At 56.6% G+C, this 17800-nt stretch overlaps 1 protein-coding gene across 6 annotated transcripts in view; it reads left to right on the top strand.

Annotated features, from left to right (window-relative positions):
• The window catches only part of PXN (paxillin), a 44761-nt gene that overhangs the window by 17506 nt on the left and 9455 nt on the right, over positions 1-17800 (top strand). For 5 of the 6 annotated variants that reach the window (XM_069496884.1, XM_069496882.1, XM_069496881.1 and 2 more), the window contains exons 1-3: positions 16429-16662; positions 16990-17099; positions 17526-17662. In XM_069496884.1, the coding sequence (XP_069352985.1) occupies positions 17569-17662 (94 nt within the window). In that variant the 5' untranslated portion in view covers positions 16429-16662; positions 16990-17099; positions 17526-17568. Of the gene's footprint in view, positions 1-16428; positions 16663-16989; positions 17100-17525; positions 17663-17800 lie in introns of those variants that run through there. The other variant, XM_069496883.1, reaches the window with a different exon arrangement.

Genomic DNA, 17800 nt, shown 5'->3' with positions numbered 1-17800 from the left:
AGAAGACAGAAGGGTGGTCTAGGGAGAGGGAACAGCACGTGCAAAGGCCCGGAGGGAGGAGGTGTGTGTGCGTGTGCACATGTGCTGAGTTCATTGGTAGTGATTTGGTGCCCTGTGTCCTCCCAATGAGATCTTTCAGTATAATCAAACTCATCCTGAGCCACAAGGGCATAAGCGTTCATTAGTCTTTGCATCCTCAATGGAACGACCTTTTTGGGGATAGCCTTTGGGGCATCTGTTATCCTCCAGTGAGATGTTGAGATCTGTGCAAAGTCTCTCTGGGCTCAGCTGGGGCTGGAGCCCTGGGCCAGTTCTGAAGGGCATTTCCACGAGAGTTTGGGGCCTGAGATTGTTTCCTGGGCTTGCTGGCCCCAGTGGTGAGCTCATGTGGCAGGAAGGACCTGGTTCCTCTGATAACATGCTTAGCCGGGCCCCTCTTCTTCCTGGAGGAGAGCTGTCCGAGATGGAGCTGGCTTTGTATTTGGATTTCAGAGGCAGACTTCAGTGCAGACGGGAGCTGGCAGAAGGAGGGAGCCCATGGTATCCGTGAGCGCTCTGAGAATTCCTGGAGCAGGTTGCATGCAGCCTCCTGAGCTTCTCCCAAGGCTGGACAGGGAGAACAACTTATGTCCAGGAGAAGGGCAGACTGGAGTAGCAACATCGTATCATTTTCCAACCTGCTACTTTCTGGGCCCCTGAGAGATTCATAGGTGACTTGGCCTGGGAAAGAATGGCCTTGGGCCCCAGCTCCAGCAGCCCTGTGGCTCTGACTGTCCTCTGTCTTGAGTCCTGGTCCCTGCTGCCCTGACCCCTGCGATGGACCTTCCCCTGGGCTCTGCTCCCCCTCCTGTCTTCCCTGTCTCATCTGGTGGCTGTTCCATCCCTTTGGCAAGAAACAAACGTGGGAGGCATCCTGCACTCCTCTTTCCTTCTCCATATCCACTCAGTTACCAGGTCTCCTTGAGTTTGCCTGGTTTCATTTAAAGCGTTGCAACTCTTGGTCTTCCTCCAGTTGAGCCCTGCCTCCCGCCCATCTCCCATTTACAAACTGCCTGCGTGATCTAAAGTGCAAGCCTGGTCCTGCCGTTCCCCTGCCGACCGCCTTCCTTCCCTGGCTTGCCCTTGTAAGTCCAGACTCCCCGCAGGCCCTGGGCCCTCGACTCCTCTTCCACCAAGCTGGGACTTGCACACTGAGCTCCAATCCCGTCGGTCTCGGCATTTTTCCAGGCTGTTTTTCACCTCTGCCCAGAAAGCCCCTCCTTCCCTCTGCCACCTTCAGGGCCCTCTGCTGACCACTCTGCGCCTCCCCCCCCCCCCAATTAATGATGGTCTCCCACTAGCTAGTGCTCCCTGGGGACAGACAATGCCTTTGTCCCTCCTGGGTGCAGTACGTGTTGTGAAGGTTATCGGAGCCACCACTGGTAAAGGTGATGCTGCCCCAGTGAGAGGAATGGCAGGGTCTCGCTCTTGCTTAGGCTGGTCTCCAACTCCTGGCCTTAATCGATCCTCCCACCTCAGCCTCCCAAAGTGCTAGGATTATAGGTGTTAGCCATTGCACCCGGCTAGTTCTGCCCTTTTCAAGGATAGCCTTGGCTCTCTAAGAGAGGCCACGTCCGTTCTATGCCTCCTGAACTGCGGTGGCTTCCCTGGAGAGGAGTGTGTGCGGCATGGGTCAGTCCAGGCAGGTCCCATTCCAGAAATTCCAGTCACCTGGGATTGAGGTGAAGGTGAGGCTGCTTCAGCCCCAAGCCATCAAACTTGTCTTCAAAGGACCAAGCAGGGAGCTGAGAGGGGCGGGAGCACACTGTCAACCCTAGCCCGGGGCAATGGTTTCACCTTCGTGGATTCCCAACTCTTGGACCCTCTCCCCAAAGTAGTAGGGACACACACACTATCCTGTGTGAAGTTTCAGGCAGTCCACAGAGCCCCTAGAGGGTGATCTGTGGGTGCCACGTGCAGATCTCTGGTGTAGAGTTTAGCTCCTTCCCTGGGGGGTTCTCTTCCTCCCTTACCCTGGAAGAAGGGGGAATGGGGCAGCCTTTTGCCCCATGGTGGGGGAGCTGAACTGAGTGAGCAGAAGGAGCCCAGGTGGGCCCAGGTGCAGGCTACCCTGAGCAGGTGGGCACTGTCATGCTTGACACTCAGGGCCCCTGGAGTAAGTCCTGGGCAGGCCAGTGTTGATGCTCCAATGGCTGAATGCTCTGGCAGAGTTAGGAGGTAGAGACCTCAGATGGTTAGAGTTCCCAGCCTCCTTCCTGGGTGCCTGCATTTTTGGGAGCAGATGTTTGCTGGGAGCAGATATTTGTTGGGAGCAGATGTTTGCTGGGAGCAGATGTTTGCTGGGAACACCATGCGGCCGGGAGATTGGCCTTTGGACCAGACTCCCTGGAGGACCAGCAACACCCTTCTTCTCTTTTGCTCATGCACTGAGCTCCCACACCCTGAGTGCAGGGGTGCTCCCACTCCCGATGCTCTCACTTGGTGACCCTTTGAGTCTAGGGATGGCTTCCGAGCTGGGGAGAGAGATTGGAGTTTTGGTGGGGTCCTGCAAAGCCTCTCAGCTTTTTAGCCAAGATCTGCTTGTTGACAGAGACCGACGGTTTGGTCCTGGTGTCTTAGCAAGTGGATCTGGGGGCAATGTGGGAGAATTGGGCTGCCCAATTGACACCGTTCAGAGCTCCTCCTCCGCAGTTGCTCATGGCTAGTACTGCTGGGTGCTGTCCTGCACCTGCTCAGGTGGGGCAGTCAGGGATGTCAGTTTTGTGGGTGGGACAGCTTCTCAGCCCCCATCTGTCACCTTGTGTCACCTGATAGGCACTAATAATATGTATGGACTATGTGCTTGTGATATGCCAGGACTGCTCTATGTTTGTTATATTATTTGTTCTTCCAACTGGCTTGAGTGAGGCTTGGGGATCCCAGAGTCCCCAGGATGTAGGGGCTGTTCTGTAGACGAGGGAGCTGAGCTCAAAGAGGTGCCGTGCTAGCAAGTGGCAGAGCTGGGACTTGAACCCCAGCTGTTCAACTCCAAACCCCGTGCTGCATTTTGTTGCACACTCACGTACCTGCCGAGGCCAGGCAGGTGATGCGAATGCATGAAGTGAGCAAAAAAGGAAAGGGAGCTAACTGCATGCTGCATCCAGAGAAGGCAGCCGAGTGAACCAGTGGCTGCCAGCTCTTCTGCCTGCTCCTGGGAAGCCAGAAATCTTGGTTTTCATGGGAAATCTCTTGGTTTCTTCAGATTAGCGCAGATTTCTTAAAAACACCCAAACACATCCATGGGGGATCCATCCTGCAGCCTTCAGGCTGGTGGCCTCTGCCATATTCTCTGTTGCCTCCCCACCCTCCTGTCCCCTGGTCCTGCTGCTTCAATAATCCCCTCTAGAAGGAGAATTAAGAGTCTATTTCTGGCCGGGCATGGTGGCTCACACCTGTAATCCCAGCACTCTGGGAGACCGAGGTGGGAGGATTGCTTGAGCTCAGGAGTTTATCTCTACTAAAAATAGACAAATTAGCCGGGCATGATGGCACACGCCTGTAGTCCCAGCTACTCAGGAGGCTGAGACAGGAGGATCGCTTGAGCCCAGGAGTTTGAGGCTGCAGTGTGCTTATGATGATGCCACTGCACTCTACCCAAGGCCATGGGGCAAAACTCTGTCTCAAAAAAAAAAAAAAAAAAAGAAAAAAGAAGAAGAAGAAGAGGAAAAAAGTTTATTGCTGAGAGAGATCTTAGAAGATTATCTGGTCCAGCCCATAGCCATTTACGATTCCTGTTTCACCAAAAAGATAGGCAGGCCTGAGAGGTAAGGAGCTGTAGAGTCAGGAGACCTGGGGGACTTGCTCTCTGTCACTCCACACTGACTTGCCCTTGCCTTTAAGCCTGGCACAGTCCCTGTGATTTCTCCCTAGAGGACACGGACACTAGGGGAGTATCGTGGCCGCTGCTTTTTGTGCCTAGGTTTTGGTATTTTCTCTCTCATGTAGAAACAGGAATCATAAAAAGGAGAAAACAAGTGGCATCAAAAAGGGCAGTAGTGGGACAGGTGCTCGGTCAGCTCCCTGACTTCTTTGGTGACCGTTTCATGCCTGAACATAAAGATGGACAGGAGGAGACGCAGCAGCCCCAACTGACAGGTGTGTTCCGAGCAGAGGCTCCCTGATGTGCAGCACAGCTGTTGGGGGCAGAAGTACAGGGTTTCTTGTCCCGTCGTCCTTGGGAAGTTTAGCCCAGGAGCATCCAAAGGCAGCTGTACCTCCCTCCCGCCCTCCCCCGTGCACCGCACACAGCCGGGCCCAGAGCAGACACGACGAGGAGCGATGGCGATGGCGTTCAGGTGCTCCTGACTTAGGCTGGCCTGCTTCTGCCCCCAGGTGGCCCTTCCCCTCGGCTCCTCAGAGTTGAGGGAGCGTCTCTGCAGACACCGCAGACCCTAGCATCCGGTGGAACTAGTGACCCCACCGTCACCCCTCAGAGTTTATTTCCAGTAGAAGACATTCTCTGTGGTTCAAAATCTAACTTCCAAACAAACTTTTGGAATGCTCCGTGTGCGTCCACTGGGGACTTCCTGTGTGATGTTTTGGGCATTACGGCTGTGCGCTGCTGTGGCCATCTGTCCTGGCCCTGCTGGGTTGGATTCCCAGAGCCCTGGAGTGTCTCCCGCAATAAAATCCAAACTGGGGATGAGGTGGATCCCCGCACCCACTTCATTCTCCTGGTGTTGCCAGCTGGCCATGGTGGAGGGAGGCCAGGCGGGAGCCCTGGGACAGCAGGGTGGTCTGCCACGGCAGCCCCCGGTCACGGACACCTCTGTTTGGTCTACCCAGGAGGCTTGGCATCTGCTTGGCTCGCTGCCTCAGCTCTGGGGTTGGTGGGCTTCTTGCAGTCTTGTTGGAATCTCTTCCTACCCTGTCCTTCTTCCCTGCACCTTGATGTCCCTACGTGTGCACCCTGCCAGTGAGACTCAGAGCCCAGAGGTCTCCCAGGATGCTTTTTGTTTGAAGAAAGTGTTTTCCCTCCTTTTTTTCTATTGTGGTTTCTCAGCGTGACTCTGCAGCCTCCATCTGCTTCCTGCCTGTCCAGGAAGAGACGGATTTCTCAGTGCAGAGAGTCGGCAAGACTTTCTGGGCCTTGGTGTGGCCCTCTCCAGGACAGTGGCCGGAGGCATCCCTCCTTCGTAGATCAGTGATACCATCCCAGCAGGGCCTCGGGTCGGGTCTGGCCTGCCCCCCACAAGCAGGATTGGGGAGCGAGCCTGGAAAGCTCCAGGGTCCCGGGGATGGGGTAGGGGGACTGAGACGAGACTTGGAGCTTCTGTGCATGGGATGGACCCTCCCAAGACCACTCTTTGTTGAGGAGGTGCCGACTGTCTGTGGTGATACCAGCTGTCAGGGGGCCCCAGCATTTCCTAGTGCCCTGAAGTTCGAGCCCTGAATTCAGCAAATTCTGAGTTTAGGTTTAGGCTCCTAAAACCTGTGAGACCAAGAAGACCCAAGGCCGGATGGTGTAGATCCTTCTAGGGACGCGAAAGAGTCACTGAGGATTAGCTGGAGAAGTGCTCCGGGAGCAGCTGGCCTGAGCCTCTTCCTCTCCCCTCCTCCACTTCTTCTCAGAACTCCTGACCATCTAAGATAGTGGTTTCAACTTGTGATCTGCCACGGCACACCCTTCAGATGACACCCGAGGGTGTGTCTGGGGTTCTGTGTACTTCCCAGCTCTTTCTCTTAAGAAGACATTGGAATGCATGTGGCTGGGCCTGGCGGTCATGGAGTCAGTTCATTTTCTCAAAAGCAAATCAGTTGCAAGTGTCAATACTTTATGATAGTTAGCCAAGGACTGGTGGTGGCACACCTCATGGCTGATTGATCTCACATCAGGCTTGAGACACAGAGCGGAGGACAGCTCCAGGCTCAGGCTCGTGTGTCCCCAGTGTGCGTGTGCGTTCTGCAGGCGTGGGGTAGGTGGGACCAGTGGTGTAGAGGAAGAAACTGGGAACCGCCTGCTTTTTTGCTCAGTAGAGTAAGTGGCTGGATGAGACACGTGGCTGTCCATTGAGAGAATGTCTGGGTCGACTGTGGGTTGAAGTGTCCAGGCCAGCCGTCTCTCTGTCTCTCCTCAGTTGGCTGGTTTGGTGCACGCAGTGGAGCCCTGTCTGTCTTCTGAGGATTCTTATGCCACCTCCTCGAGGTCGAGGCTGGAGATGGGTGCCTGGGCCAGCCCCCTCTTGGGGGGAGCACGGGTGAGCTTTGCAGACAGGCGGTGGAGGACTGTGATTGCCTGCAGAGCACGCTCATTGGACTGCTCTGGCCATCTGCATCCTAATTTGTAAAACGCGACTGTGAGGCCAGGCTCGTAGTACACGCTTGTAGTACATGCTCAGGAAGGGTATTTCACTCCCTTCCTCCTCGGCCCCTCCGGAGCTGTCTGGCCATGCAGCCCTGGCACTCTGCTAGGCTTGAGGCTTCCGTGGCAGAAGCAAGGGCTCTCTCTTGGGCAGTTCCTTCTATTGTCGCAATTCTGGGTTCAAAGCCACAGGGCTCTCAGATGGCTGTGACTTCCCGGCAGTCAGTAGAGATGGGGTGGGGTGGGGTGGGGGGTGCCAGAGCCCTGCAGCGTTTCCCTCTTGCCTCTGTCCTTGCTAGGCAATGTGTCGGCTGCGCTTAGCAGATGTTCTCCAAGGAGGACTTGGAATGAACCCGAGACACAGGGTGAGGTCAGTGGTTTGCTCAGCAAGAAGGCCCGAGTTAGTGACAACCTGTCACAGCTCCCAGGATCCCTGGCTGCCGTCCCTGGCTCCAGCTCCTCCCCGTCCCGGCCTTAAGGGAGATGAAGATCAGTGATGCAAATTTATTTACTGAGTGTCCCCTCTGTGTCAGAGTGGGGCGCTCACGTTCATTTTATCCCCAGCCACCACGATGGCTTTCACCTCCTTTTTCATCCATTACGCACCGTGTGTGCTATGAGGTGTTCGAGTGAACTGAAGCCCAAGAATGACCTAGGCAGTTGTTACCCAGTCTGGCAAGCGGTGGATTTGAACCCATCCACTCACTGTTGGGAGGCCTCCTTTTTCCACTACACTGCCGTGCAGGTGGGATGCCAGAACGGTGTGCAAAGAGCTTTGGGACCGTCCCAGTATCCAAATCTCCAAAGTCCCCAAGAGCATGTGCAAAAATATCTCTTTGAAGCCTCTCTTTTGATCTTACGGTTTCACTTGCATTTTGCATTTGCCTCCATAACGTAGCCTTGCTTGTTTCAATTTAAGACAGTGATTTAAATTTCTTGCTTCTGAGCAAACTCAATCCTCAGAAGGTGTTCTGGGTTTATCCTGAGGTGGCTTCCTGTACCCCTGGCCTCCATCTGTCCCCTGGGGGTATGGACATCCCAATGGGAGAGGCACGTTCAGTATTGTGAATAAAGGCTCAGCTGGGAAAAGGGCAGGGGGGCACGGCTTAGCTGGAAGAGGTGGGTTGCAGTGAGGGGGCCCAAGGAGGTGGTGAAGGCTAGTTTGGGCCATATTCTGAGAGGCTTAAGACCAGAATGCCAACCCCAGGGGTTCTGACCTTGTCCCCTGGGCAGAGAGGGGAGAGGGCATCAGTGGGTGAGTATTGTGACTGCCCCGTGCCCAGCACACACTCATCCCAGCCCTCTGGACCCAGGTGGGGAAGGAGGTTCCTGTCCACGGAGAGCCTGCACTCCGGTAGGAGGGCGGGAGTGAAGTGTGGAGTGCACGCAAGAAAGGCAGGGCTCCCAGAAGCTCAGACCGATGGTGTCTGCAGGAAGTGTCAGATTGGGAGAACCCAGCGCAGTGGGGTGCGAATGAATTCGAGAAGGGACTGCATGAGGCTGCCAGTCCAAGGGGTCGGCAGCCTGTGATGGACAGAAAGGGAGGCGAGTGATGACGGGAAGTGGTGCGAGTTGGCGACCAGTTAATGCGGGAGCTATTAAGGGGCTATGAGGAAGGAGGACCGGGCAATCAGGAAATCAAGCAAGAGCCGCTTTAGGGAAATGACCCAGCTGCCTTTGAAAAGGGGAAGCCCTGGCCTGTTGCATGGTCATCTTGAGCCGTGTTCATTAGGCAGAACCAGACTAGCAAAGAGTGGGTAACGGCTGCTGTGAAATCGTGAAAAGACTGCAGCTCATCCCAGGAACAGGCAAACTTTTGAACTTTTCGTTTGGGTCTCTGTGGGGCGGATGACTCACTTCTGAGCCCCTCCTAACCTCTGTTGGTGATTAGCAGGGGTGAGAGGCCCGAGGAGCCGCCCTGCTCTGCAACAGAACAATTTGCCTCAAGGGCCTGGATTGCAGGAATGGATTGGGGTAGATTTGGAATAGCTGAGAACCTTTCCGGCACATGAGTCTCCTGGGTCGAGGCTGACTGTCTTTTTGTATACAAATCTGGGTTTTACCCATTGAAGGAACTGTGGGTTGGGCCTGAGAGGGGCCTCTAGACTTGACCTTAAAAGGTCCAGAGTCTCTGGGTGACCTGAAGAGGTGGATGAAATCTGATCACTGAGGTGCGTCCATGGTGTTCTGGAGCCTCTGGAGGAGGGAGGGGCCCACTGATCTCGGAGGGGAGAGATGAGTTATTTACAATATGAAAGAGACTCTGCTCTTGGCCTGTCTGGACCGCGTTCCTGTGCCTGTAGCCGGAGCAGCGTGCGGAGGTGTTCAGAGTAAACCTCTTTTCATCTGCTGCTTAACTGCCCAGAGCCCGATCAGATGGGGAAGTTGCAGCAGCCAGGGGCCTGCTGGGTGGGCCCTGTGGGCGTGCCTGGTGCAAAGGGGCCTGGCACAATTGCACTTCTGCCTGGAGCTCAGGGTGACCTCTGCAGTTGCCTTTCAGCCTTTATTCTCCGGGATCTCCGGTTACCTGGGCCCTGTGACCTTGGGTACAAGCCAGGCACCCAATAAACAAGCGAGCCTGCCTGCATACTCATATTGTGTCAGCCTCTGCAAGGAAGGGCTCATCAGCAGGCAGGAAATCACCCTCCTATGACAGGCGCGTAGGAAGCCCAGGGAAGAACCACCTTATCCAAGTGACCATCCCCTCCTCCTCCAGCGGCAGGCAGACTGGAAAACTCCCGGCCTTCTCCCCTGGCTTCCTGTGTGTCACCCCCCCAGCCCACACTTCCTTGAGGGCTGTGAGAGTAAAATGGCAGTTCCTGTTGAGTGAGGCATGAGTCAGCGGAGGAGAATTGGTGGCTGAGTCTTCCTAACCTCCAGGCATGGCTATTAAATATTTAAATGACACTATGGTATTGATCGTTTCTCATCCATCCCCTTGAGGAGAGCAGTTCCTGTCTGGGATTCAGATAATAGCAGTATCTGGGATTTAGATTTTAGGCTAACTCCAAAGAGCTCAAAGGTGCTATATAAATCTCACCCATAATTGAGTAGTATCTCCTCCGGGCTCGCTACCAGGGATGGGGACAAGTCGGGTTCTGCCCATTCTACTGCTCGAGAAGACGTCCAGAGAGGTTCCAGGATCTGCTGACGGGCACCCAGCAGGCTCGGATCAGGGCATCCTGGCTCCTGCTCCTCGGCACTGGCTACTTTCTCTGCCCACTGCTCCGTTCCCATCCTCCTCCTCTTCACAGCCCCCCATCATTCAGCCATTCATTCTAGCTCCTGGGGATATGGCATCAAGCAAGACAAGACAAGGCCCCTGCTCTCTGGAGCTCAATTCTTGGAGAGGAGACAGCTGACAAGAGCCCAGATTGGCAGGGAAGGCCCCTCCCGGAGACTGAGTTCCTTCCTAGTCAGTGTCCAGGCCCTAGGTCCCGGGGCTGGGTGGGGGCAGAGTGGATCTGCCCTAATTGTGGATTGGTCCTTACTGGCCACAGATCTGTCTTTCCTCTGAGGACGGTTATCAGGATAAATATACCCAGCTCCCCATTCCTGGGGAGTTACTCACGGAGTAAAAGCACCCCGCTGCGGATTAGATTACCTCCGCTCTAACTGCTCATGTGCTCCGGGCTGGGGGAGGGGAGAGGGACTTGGGGCCAGGGAAGGGGGGAGACCTGCCTTCCCGCTCTGCTCTGCTCTGCTCTCCTTCCTAATCTGGAAGAGTCTTACCAAAGGGGCTGAGATGAGACCATCCCTGAGCTGGTCCTGCTGTTTACGTAGCTCCTTCCTTAGGAAGGGCCAGGCCCTGCTTACTGCTTGTATCCCTGGGCTCGGGCAGGAAGCCTAGTAGTTTCTCTGACACTCGAGGCTACCACGGCTGCCTAGGTGGTCAGCAGGGGGCCGATATTTCCATTGCCCAGAGTTCAGTCCCCAATAACATAGGCTGGGCTCTCCAGACGCCCTCCGGGCGGGGACTTGCAGAGCTGGTGCTGTCTCTCTGGGAGTCCGGGTTTCGTATTAAATGGCAGGGACAGACAGCTGGCCCTGGGCTGTTGGGGAGGCCCTTGTGCCCTGGCAGCCCCCTGCTGCTTGAGCTGGAGCTTTCAGGGTGGTGTTTGCTGCTCCTTCCTTCTTCTTGTCAGTTCCGAAGGAAGCTGTGCCAGTCCCTCCCTGGGGGCCTGGGGCGATGAAAGTTGAATTAAACTGGCCTTTGGAAAGAAGGTGGGTGAGCCAGCGAGAAAAGTACTTCTTCTAGTTCTGCCCGGGGATGCTGGATGGAGGAGTCCAAAGTGGCAAAGGTGGGCAGATGGCAGGGGCCCAGGCTCGGGGACTGGTGTGGCAGGGCAGCCCGTAAGCTCAGGGATGGGACCAGAAAGCCAGCTCAGCGCCCCCCGCTTTCCTGTCCCACCTGTGGGTCTGGAGGTGGAGCCCTGGTGCGGTGGCTTCTCCCCACAACTTTGTTCTCACCAGAATGATCACCCTTCCTGCTGGTCCAGGACTAGGTTGTGGCATCCCTCGCCCTCAGGAGTGGGATTGGGGTGGGGAGGTTATTTCTCTTTTCTCTCCTAGGGCGAAAACCCTCTCTGGTAGGGAGCTTGCATCGGCTTAGCAACTCCACTTACTGTGTGCGCTATTCCAGGCGCTGTGCTAAGTAAGCACTTTGTATCTATTTTTCTCATTTAATCTCAATCCTGTGAGTAAAATGGTAGAATTCCTACGGGGCAGACAAGGAAACTGAGGCACAAGAGCAGTGAAGGAGCCTATGCAAGCCATCCAGCCCCTGCGCAGTGTGTGTGACTCAGAATTCCCCTGTGCAAGTTGTAACATCTGCGTCCTCAGAGCCGGGGAGGAGAGAATGGAATAGCTCTGGGTCCTCCCCCCGCCCCCAAGAGATGGACCTTTATCTCATCTCTCTTGGCGCCTGTCCAGCTCCAGGCCTTGGTTCCTGACAGCCTTTATCACACGCTAAGATGTGGCGGGGGCTGGGGTAGGAGGATGAAGCCGGGCTTGTGAAAGAGCCCTGACTTGTTTCTAGTTGGGAGTGGGGGTGGAAGGGTTTCATTGATTCTCTTTAATCTAGTATTGAGTGTCATGTGTCAGTGTGTCAGCCTGGGTCCCCAGAGCTGAAGTCTGGGGACATCCCCCCCATTGGGGGCGCTAGGGGACCTTGGGCCCCCTCCCCCCCTGGGTTGGCATGGGAATGTGAGGGGCGCAGCTGCATCTGCGGTGGAATCCGGGCAGACCGGCCCCTCAGTCCCCTCCTCCTCCGAGCAGAGCAGTGGCGGGACTGGCAGGACTGGGGGACAGCAGCTCCCACCCGCTCCTAAGGATCACGCTGGGTGTGGGTCCTTGGTCGTTGGTCGCTGTGGCCGGGAAAGGGCCTCTTCCTCTCTGCCTGCCCTGGGCCGCCTCCCGGCCCAAAGCCGCTGCTGCTCAGACCAGGCACAGCCGTGAGGTCGAAACGGGGGCGTGCGTGGAGCTGCTTTGCGAAGAGGGCACTGGAAGCCAGGCCGTGCGTCCCTTTGGGTCTCTGGAGCCCTGCCAGGCTGCGTGTCACACTTGGGTCGCGCCTTCAAATGATAGTGTTTTTCAGGCACGGCCCGGGGGCCTTGGCACCCAGGCCATCTCGCGCTCCTGCTAGTGGCCTGCTCTGTCCCTCAAGCTCAGCGGAGTTCTCTCGGGACTGAAACTTCCCCACTGCGCCCTTGGCCAGAGGCTCCCGGTCTTCCCCGGCGGAGCTGGAGGAGTCTGTGATTGCTGGTTACCTTTGGTTAGCCCAGTGGCAGGAGGCCGACTGGCCAATGCCGCCCCCTGGTGGGCACGGCGGAGGTCCGCACCCCTTCCTCGCCAGGGCTCTCTCTGTAGCTCTGTGGCCTTTGCTCCTGGCCTGCTGGGCACTTTGCACCCGACCTGCCCCTGGCCTCCAGACAGCCTGCCCCTCCCACCCCCCAGCACATTGCATTGCCTTGTCCAGTGACCTTGGCTTTCCCTTTTCTGTGGGTGCAAGTGCCAGGGCCTGTGTCAGCCGGCCCAAAGAGGCAAAAAGGCTGGAGAGTCCAGCGTGGTTTCCTCCAGAAAGGGGATGGAAGTCCCAGGGAGAGCTTCCTCCGCAGGGGGAAGGGTCTGGAGGGCCTTGGGACAGGACCCAGAAACTTAGTAGAGTAATGCCAAGGAAGTTTGAGGCCTTCCTTAGCCTGAATGAGGGCTTCCAGGCAGGGTATCTGGAACCTGTCTTCCCAGCACGTGGGAAGGCAGGGTGTGTTTCTGGTCTTGCAGGGCTCCAGTAGGTACCATTTTCTCCGAAGAAGGGACAGCCTGACACCTTCCATGGGGTATGAGTAGAAGGAATATTTAAGGCCCAATGAAAGGCTGTAGCTGCAAACTGGGGGAACCTGCTAGGATGGGGCTCTGCCTGCAGGTGGACCCCTTTGTGCAGCCCTCTGCTGGCTCTGTTTACTCAAGCCAGGGGAGGAGTGTGCTGAGCTTGCAAGGAGACTTTGGCACTTAACCCTTTTGCAGTCTGTGGGGAAACATCAGGCATTTGCACCCGTTGGAATCCAAAGTAGAGCTCAGAGTCTGCTCCTTGGCTGCCTCGTATATTCCTGGCTCTCTTTCTTTTTTCTTTCTTTTTTTTTTGAGACAGAGTCTTGCTCTGTTGCCCGGGCTAGAGTGAGTGCCGTGGCGTCAGCCTAGCTCACAGCAACCTCAAACTCCTGGACTCAAGCGATCCTCCTGCCTCAGCCTCCCGAGTAGCTGGGACTACAGGCATGTGCCACCATGCCTAGCTAATTTTTTCTATGTATATTTTTAGCTGTCCATATAGTTTCTTTCTATTTTTAGTAGAGACAGGGTCTCTTTCTCTCTTGCTCAGGCTGGTCTCGAACTCCTGACCTTGAGCGATCCTCCCGCCTCAGCCTCCCAGAGTGCTAGAATTACAGGCGTGAGCCACGGCGCCCAGCCCCTTTCTTAAGGGATTTTGGGGGCCAACCCCTCTACCTCTTGCCTAGTGATTTGGACATCAAGTCCTGTCCAAATCTCAAGGTAAGGACTAAGGGTGGAGAGAGGGGAGGAAGCCGTACTAGAGACCCGGTGGCTTGTGTATGTACTTGCTGGGGTTCCTCTCTTTCTCTCAGACAGACAAAAGTTTCAAGAAAATTGGAAAATGTTTTGCCTTCTCCCTGACATCTACACATGCCACACTTAAAAAAAAAAATTTATAGGGTTGTGCTCTGTCATCTAGGCTGGAGTGCATGATGCAATCATAGCTCACTGCAGCCTCCAACTCCTGGGCTCAAGCAATCCTCCTGCCTCAGCCTCCCAAGTAGCTGGGACTACAGGCTCAAGCCACCATATCTGGCTACTTTTTAAGATTTTTTTGTAGAGATGGCAGTCTCGTTACATTGCCCAGACTGGACTTAACTCTTGGCCTTAAGCGATCCACTCTCCTCGGCCTCCCGAAGTGCTGGGATTACAGGCTCGACCCACAGCCCCACATGCCACACTTTGGATGTTACTTTATTATTTTACTTTTATCTTCAAGGTTGCCCTTTTCATGTCCTGCCCATATTCTACCCAGAAAAGACTTAGGAGGAGAAGTTGGTGCTTTGCATCCTACCCCGCTCTCCTTGGATGAAGACATTTTTATGGATTTCACAAAGCAAATAAAATGTGCTACTTGCAACTTCCAATGTACTGTATTATCTGCCTATCCTTTATAAACCTCACCCCCACACTATGAGGTGAGGGTTATTCACCACAGTTTACTGAGGAAACAGGCTCAGGGAAGCTAAGCAATTTGTTGTGTGGCTTGGATTGTGTAGGAGCGGGGACTTAAACTCAGGTCTGCCTCAACTGCAGAACTAGTGACCTTGTGTCTCTGTCACCAGGACTGCATTCTCTCACCAACAGTCGACCAACACAGGGATCTATGCTGAAAAGAGCCCATTGAAATCATAAACCGGAATCTAATCTGTAAACCAATAAACCAAGCCGAGCACGTCACAAGGAGGGGCTGTGGGCGTTTGGCGGAGTCCCTGATTCAGAATGGTCGACAGGGAAGGGTGATCCTTTCCTTGCTGTTGGGTGTTTGGAGCCCAACAGACCCGAGTTCAGAGCCCAGCATTGTCACTTTGGCCAGCTTTGGCAGTGTGGGGACATGCCTCTGCCTCTGGGTGTCAGTCACCACCCATGCTAGTGTCATTGTGATGAGGAAGGCAGGTAGGAAGCACAGGTGCAGCTCCCGTCCCTGGTGGGTGCTCAGGAAGGGCTGCTGCTCTCGCTGTCCCTACCAGGGTCGCACTTGTTGCCTGTTCTGGGGAGCTCCGTGGGGTGTCATAGCTTGCTCTGCCCATGATGGAGAAGGGCCCTGCCCATGCGGGGTTGAGTCCAGAGGAAATGGGGACACTGTGTGAAGCCCGGGCAGCAGGTGTGGCCCTGGAGGGGCCACTGGGATTGGCCTAGACACTGGTTCCTTTTCTGCTGTTACCTAGATCTACCAACTCCCTCTAGTTCCGGTTTGCTAGAGACAGGAAGCCAGACCTTCTCTGGAGGACCCGGAGGAGGAGGAGGAGGGCTCTAGGAACCGACCTTCCTCGGAAGCCAGGAACGAGGAGCTGGGGTGTCAGACTCCCCTCTAACCATCTGGGCAGAGCCTGGGGTAGGTGTGGCCAGCCTCCGGTCGGAGATCAGGGCAGGCAGCTGGGGGAAGGTGAGGCCCTGGGTGAGGGCTTTGCTTCCCTCTTCCCTCCTCTGAGTAGGGGAGGGGCCGGGGCCAGGGCCACAAGGAAGCATCAGACTGGCAGCCTTCAAAGCGTGGGCTCCCGACATTCAGGAATTTGAACCCTTTAAATATGGCATCTTGTGGTCACAGCAGCCTCGTACATGCCAGTCTTTAGGGTTTGGGGCTTCCGAGGAATTGGACAGTCCTGCCACTCCCTGGCTTTGTCAGAATTCCAACCTGATAGAGTATTTGGAGGATCAGCTGAGAGGTTTGTGCAGCATGCCTAGCACAGTGCCTGGTACTAGGAAATGGCAATGAACTTGGCCATTAGTTTCTTGATGATGATTATCCTGAGGGCTAGAGATCGAGCATTCCCTGACCCCGGCAGGTTACCAGGGAGCCGAGAGTGAGCAAGTCCATGAGCACGGCAAGAATGAGGGTGTGGCATCTGGGGCCGGGCTGTCTGGGCTGTGGGGCTGTTAAGGGTCCTGGGAGGGGAGGGGATGGGGGGTCAGCAGTTCCTACCCTTTCCCTTCCAGCTGTGCCCTTCTCGGCTGGGGATGGGGCAGACCTAGGGCCCCCCTGTTGGCTGCCAGGTGTCAGGGTAATGGAAGCTTGCACCGAGGCTGATTCGGCTCCTTTGCTACTGTTAAAAGCAGAATAGTGGGGCCCTGGAGCCTCTGGGGCCAGGCTGTTGGCCAAGCTTCCACAGAAACAGCCGACAGGGCATTCTTGCACGGGTGGGGGCCGCTGCACCAGCCCATTCCAGCCTGCACCTCCCCACACACCTTGCCCCCTGGCCTGGGGCCTCAGGAGGAGCTCGGAGGATGGGGTTCTGCTTCTACCTGGTCAGGGGGGCAGGTACCACCTCAGGCTCCCCCCTCCACTCTGGGGGCTGAAAAAGCCTAAGCTCTTGGAAGTGAAGTGAGGGCCTGGCACTGCCCGGGCCCCTCCCCGTGACGTGGGGCCCCTCCCGCCCATTCTCTCTGCGGGGCCCTGCAGACTCAGAGGACTCAGAGGTCCGGGCAGGCATTTCTCACTCACGGCCAGGCCAGCGGTGCAGCCCTGTCAGGAGGGGACGCAGAGCCAGGTGCGCGAGTCCCAGAGGTAGGAGTGGCCCCAGGGCCAGCCCCAGGAGTGAGCCTCCAGGGCACCTTGGGTCTGGGCTGGGGAGGAGAGGTCAGCCCTGGGAGCCGGTTCTTGGCCAGGCTGGTCTGGGCCGGCAGCTTCCTGTCCTGAGGCTGGTTGTTCTCCTGTGGGTGGGGCAGGTGCTAGAAGGCATTAACTCTTGAGGTGCAGGCAGGGAGGGCCCTGCCACTGGGAGTTCCCAGGGCCCTTGGTCCTTACCTGCTCTCCGCGCCTTCTCTCCGCAGATGCCCTGCTCGCGGACCTGGAGTCCACCACCTCCCACATCTCCAAACGGCCCGTGTTCCTGTCCGAGGAGACCCCCTACTCGTACCCAACTGGAAACCACACGTACCAGGAGATTGCCGTGCCGCCCCCTGTCCCTCCACCCCCATCCAGCGAGGCCCTCAATGGCACGATCCTCGACCCCCTAGACCAGTGGCAGCCCAGCGGCTCCCGATTCATCCACCAGCAGGTAGGGTGGGGACAGGGGCTGGGAAGCCCCCGGAGGCTTGGAGGGCAGAAGGAGCCTATGTGGCAGGGGCTGGGGGAGCTGGTGGAGGAATGGAATTGGGGGAACCAGCTCTCCCCGACCAGACGCTGCTCTTCCCGCCCACCACGTGAGGGGGCAGTGACCAAGTGTTAATCACAGGTCTCCTGGCCAGACTGGAAACTCCCTGGTGAGACTGGCTGTGAGCAGGAACCTTCTGGGGGTGACTCGGGCTGTTTCTGTCCCCCCTTCCTTTTCCTTCCCTCGTGGGGGGCGGGGGGGGGGGCGCTCTGAGCACCTTCCTTCTTGCAGCCTCAGTCCCCGTCACCTGTGTACGGCTCCAGTGCCAAAACTTCCAGTGCCTCCAACCCTCAGGACGGCTCTCCGGGTTCCCGAGCGGGCGAGGAGGAGCACGTCTACAGGTACTGGCCAGCCCCTCCCCGGCACCTTCCCCTCCTGCCCAGAAATCTCAGGGACCTGGGCAGGGCTGGAGGCAGCTGAGGCCGGGGAACAGGCATGACAAGTGGCGCTGGGGTCATTGGTTTAAGCTGCAGGAGGCCCTGAGGCCCCTGGCCACCTCTTCTACCTCTTGCCTGGCCCGTCTGCCCGATCGCTGCCGTCTCCGTGCAGCGGGCGGGCTGGGCTGTCACAACGTCTCCGTGTAGTTGAGGAACTGATGCAAAACTTCCTTCTTCCCCTCTTCTCACGACATCCCTTCCCTGCCCTCTGTCTTCTTGCTGGGGGAGACTTCGTCCCCCTCCGCCTTACTCTCCTTGAGAATCTGGGGACCGAAAGCCAGCGCAAGGCCGGAGAGTATCTCACCGTCTTCTTTCCTTTGCCTCCCGAAGCTTCCCCAACAAGCAGAAATCGGCTGAGCCTTCACCCACCGTAATGAGCTCCTCCCTGGGCAGCAACCTTTCTGAACTCGACCGCCTGCTGCTGGAACTGAACGCCGTGCAGCACAACCCCCCAGGCTTCCCTGCAGGTAGGACCGGGGCCTGGCGAGCTTTCACTTGGGCTGGGGGGCCAGAGGAGTCTTCTTGGGAAAGGTGCCGTTTGACCCCCCGGCCCGGCCGCTGGCCTCTGGCTCCCCAGAGGGCTTAGGGGCTAAGCAGCCTTTTTC

The sequence above is a fragment of the Eulemur rufifrons genome, chromosome 21 (assembly GCF_041146395.1).
Source record: "Eulemur rufifrons isolate Redbay chromosome 21, OSU_ERuf_1, whole genome shotgun sequence".
NCBI lineage: Eukaryota > Metazoa > Chordata > Mammalia > Primates > Lemuridae > Eulemur > Eulemur rufifrons.
Note: the sequence above shows the minus strand (reverse complement) of the source record. Positions and strands in the feature narration are given on the sequence as shown.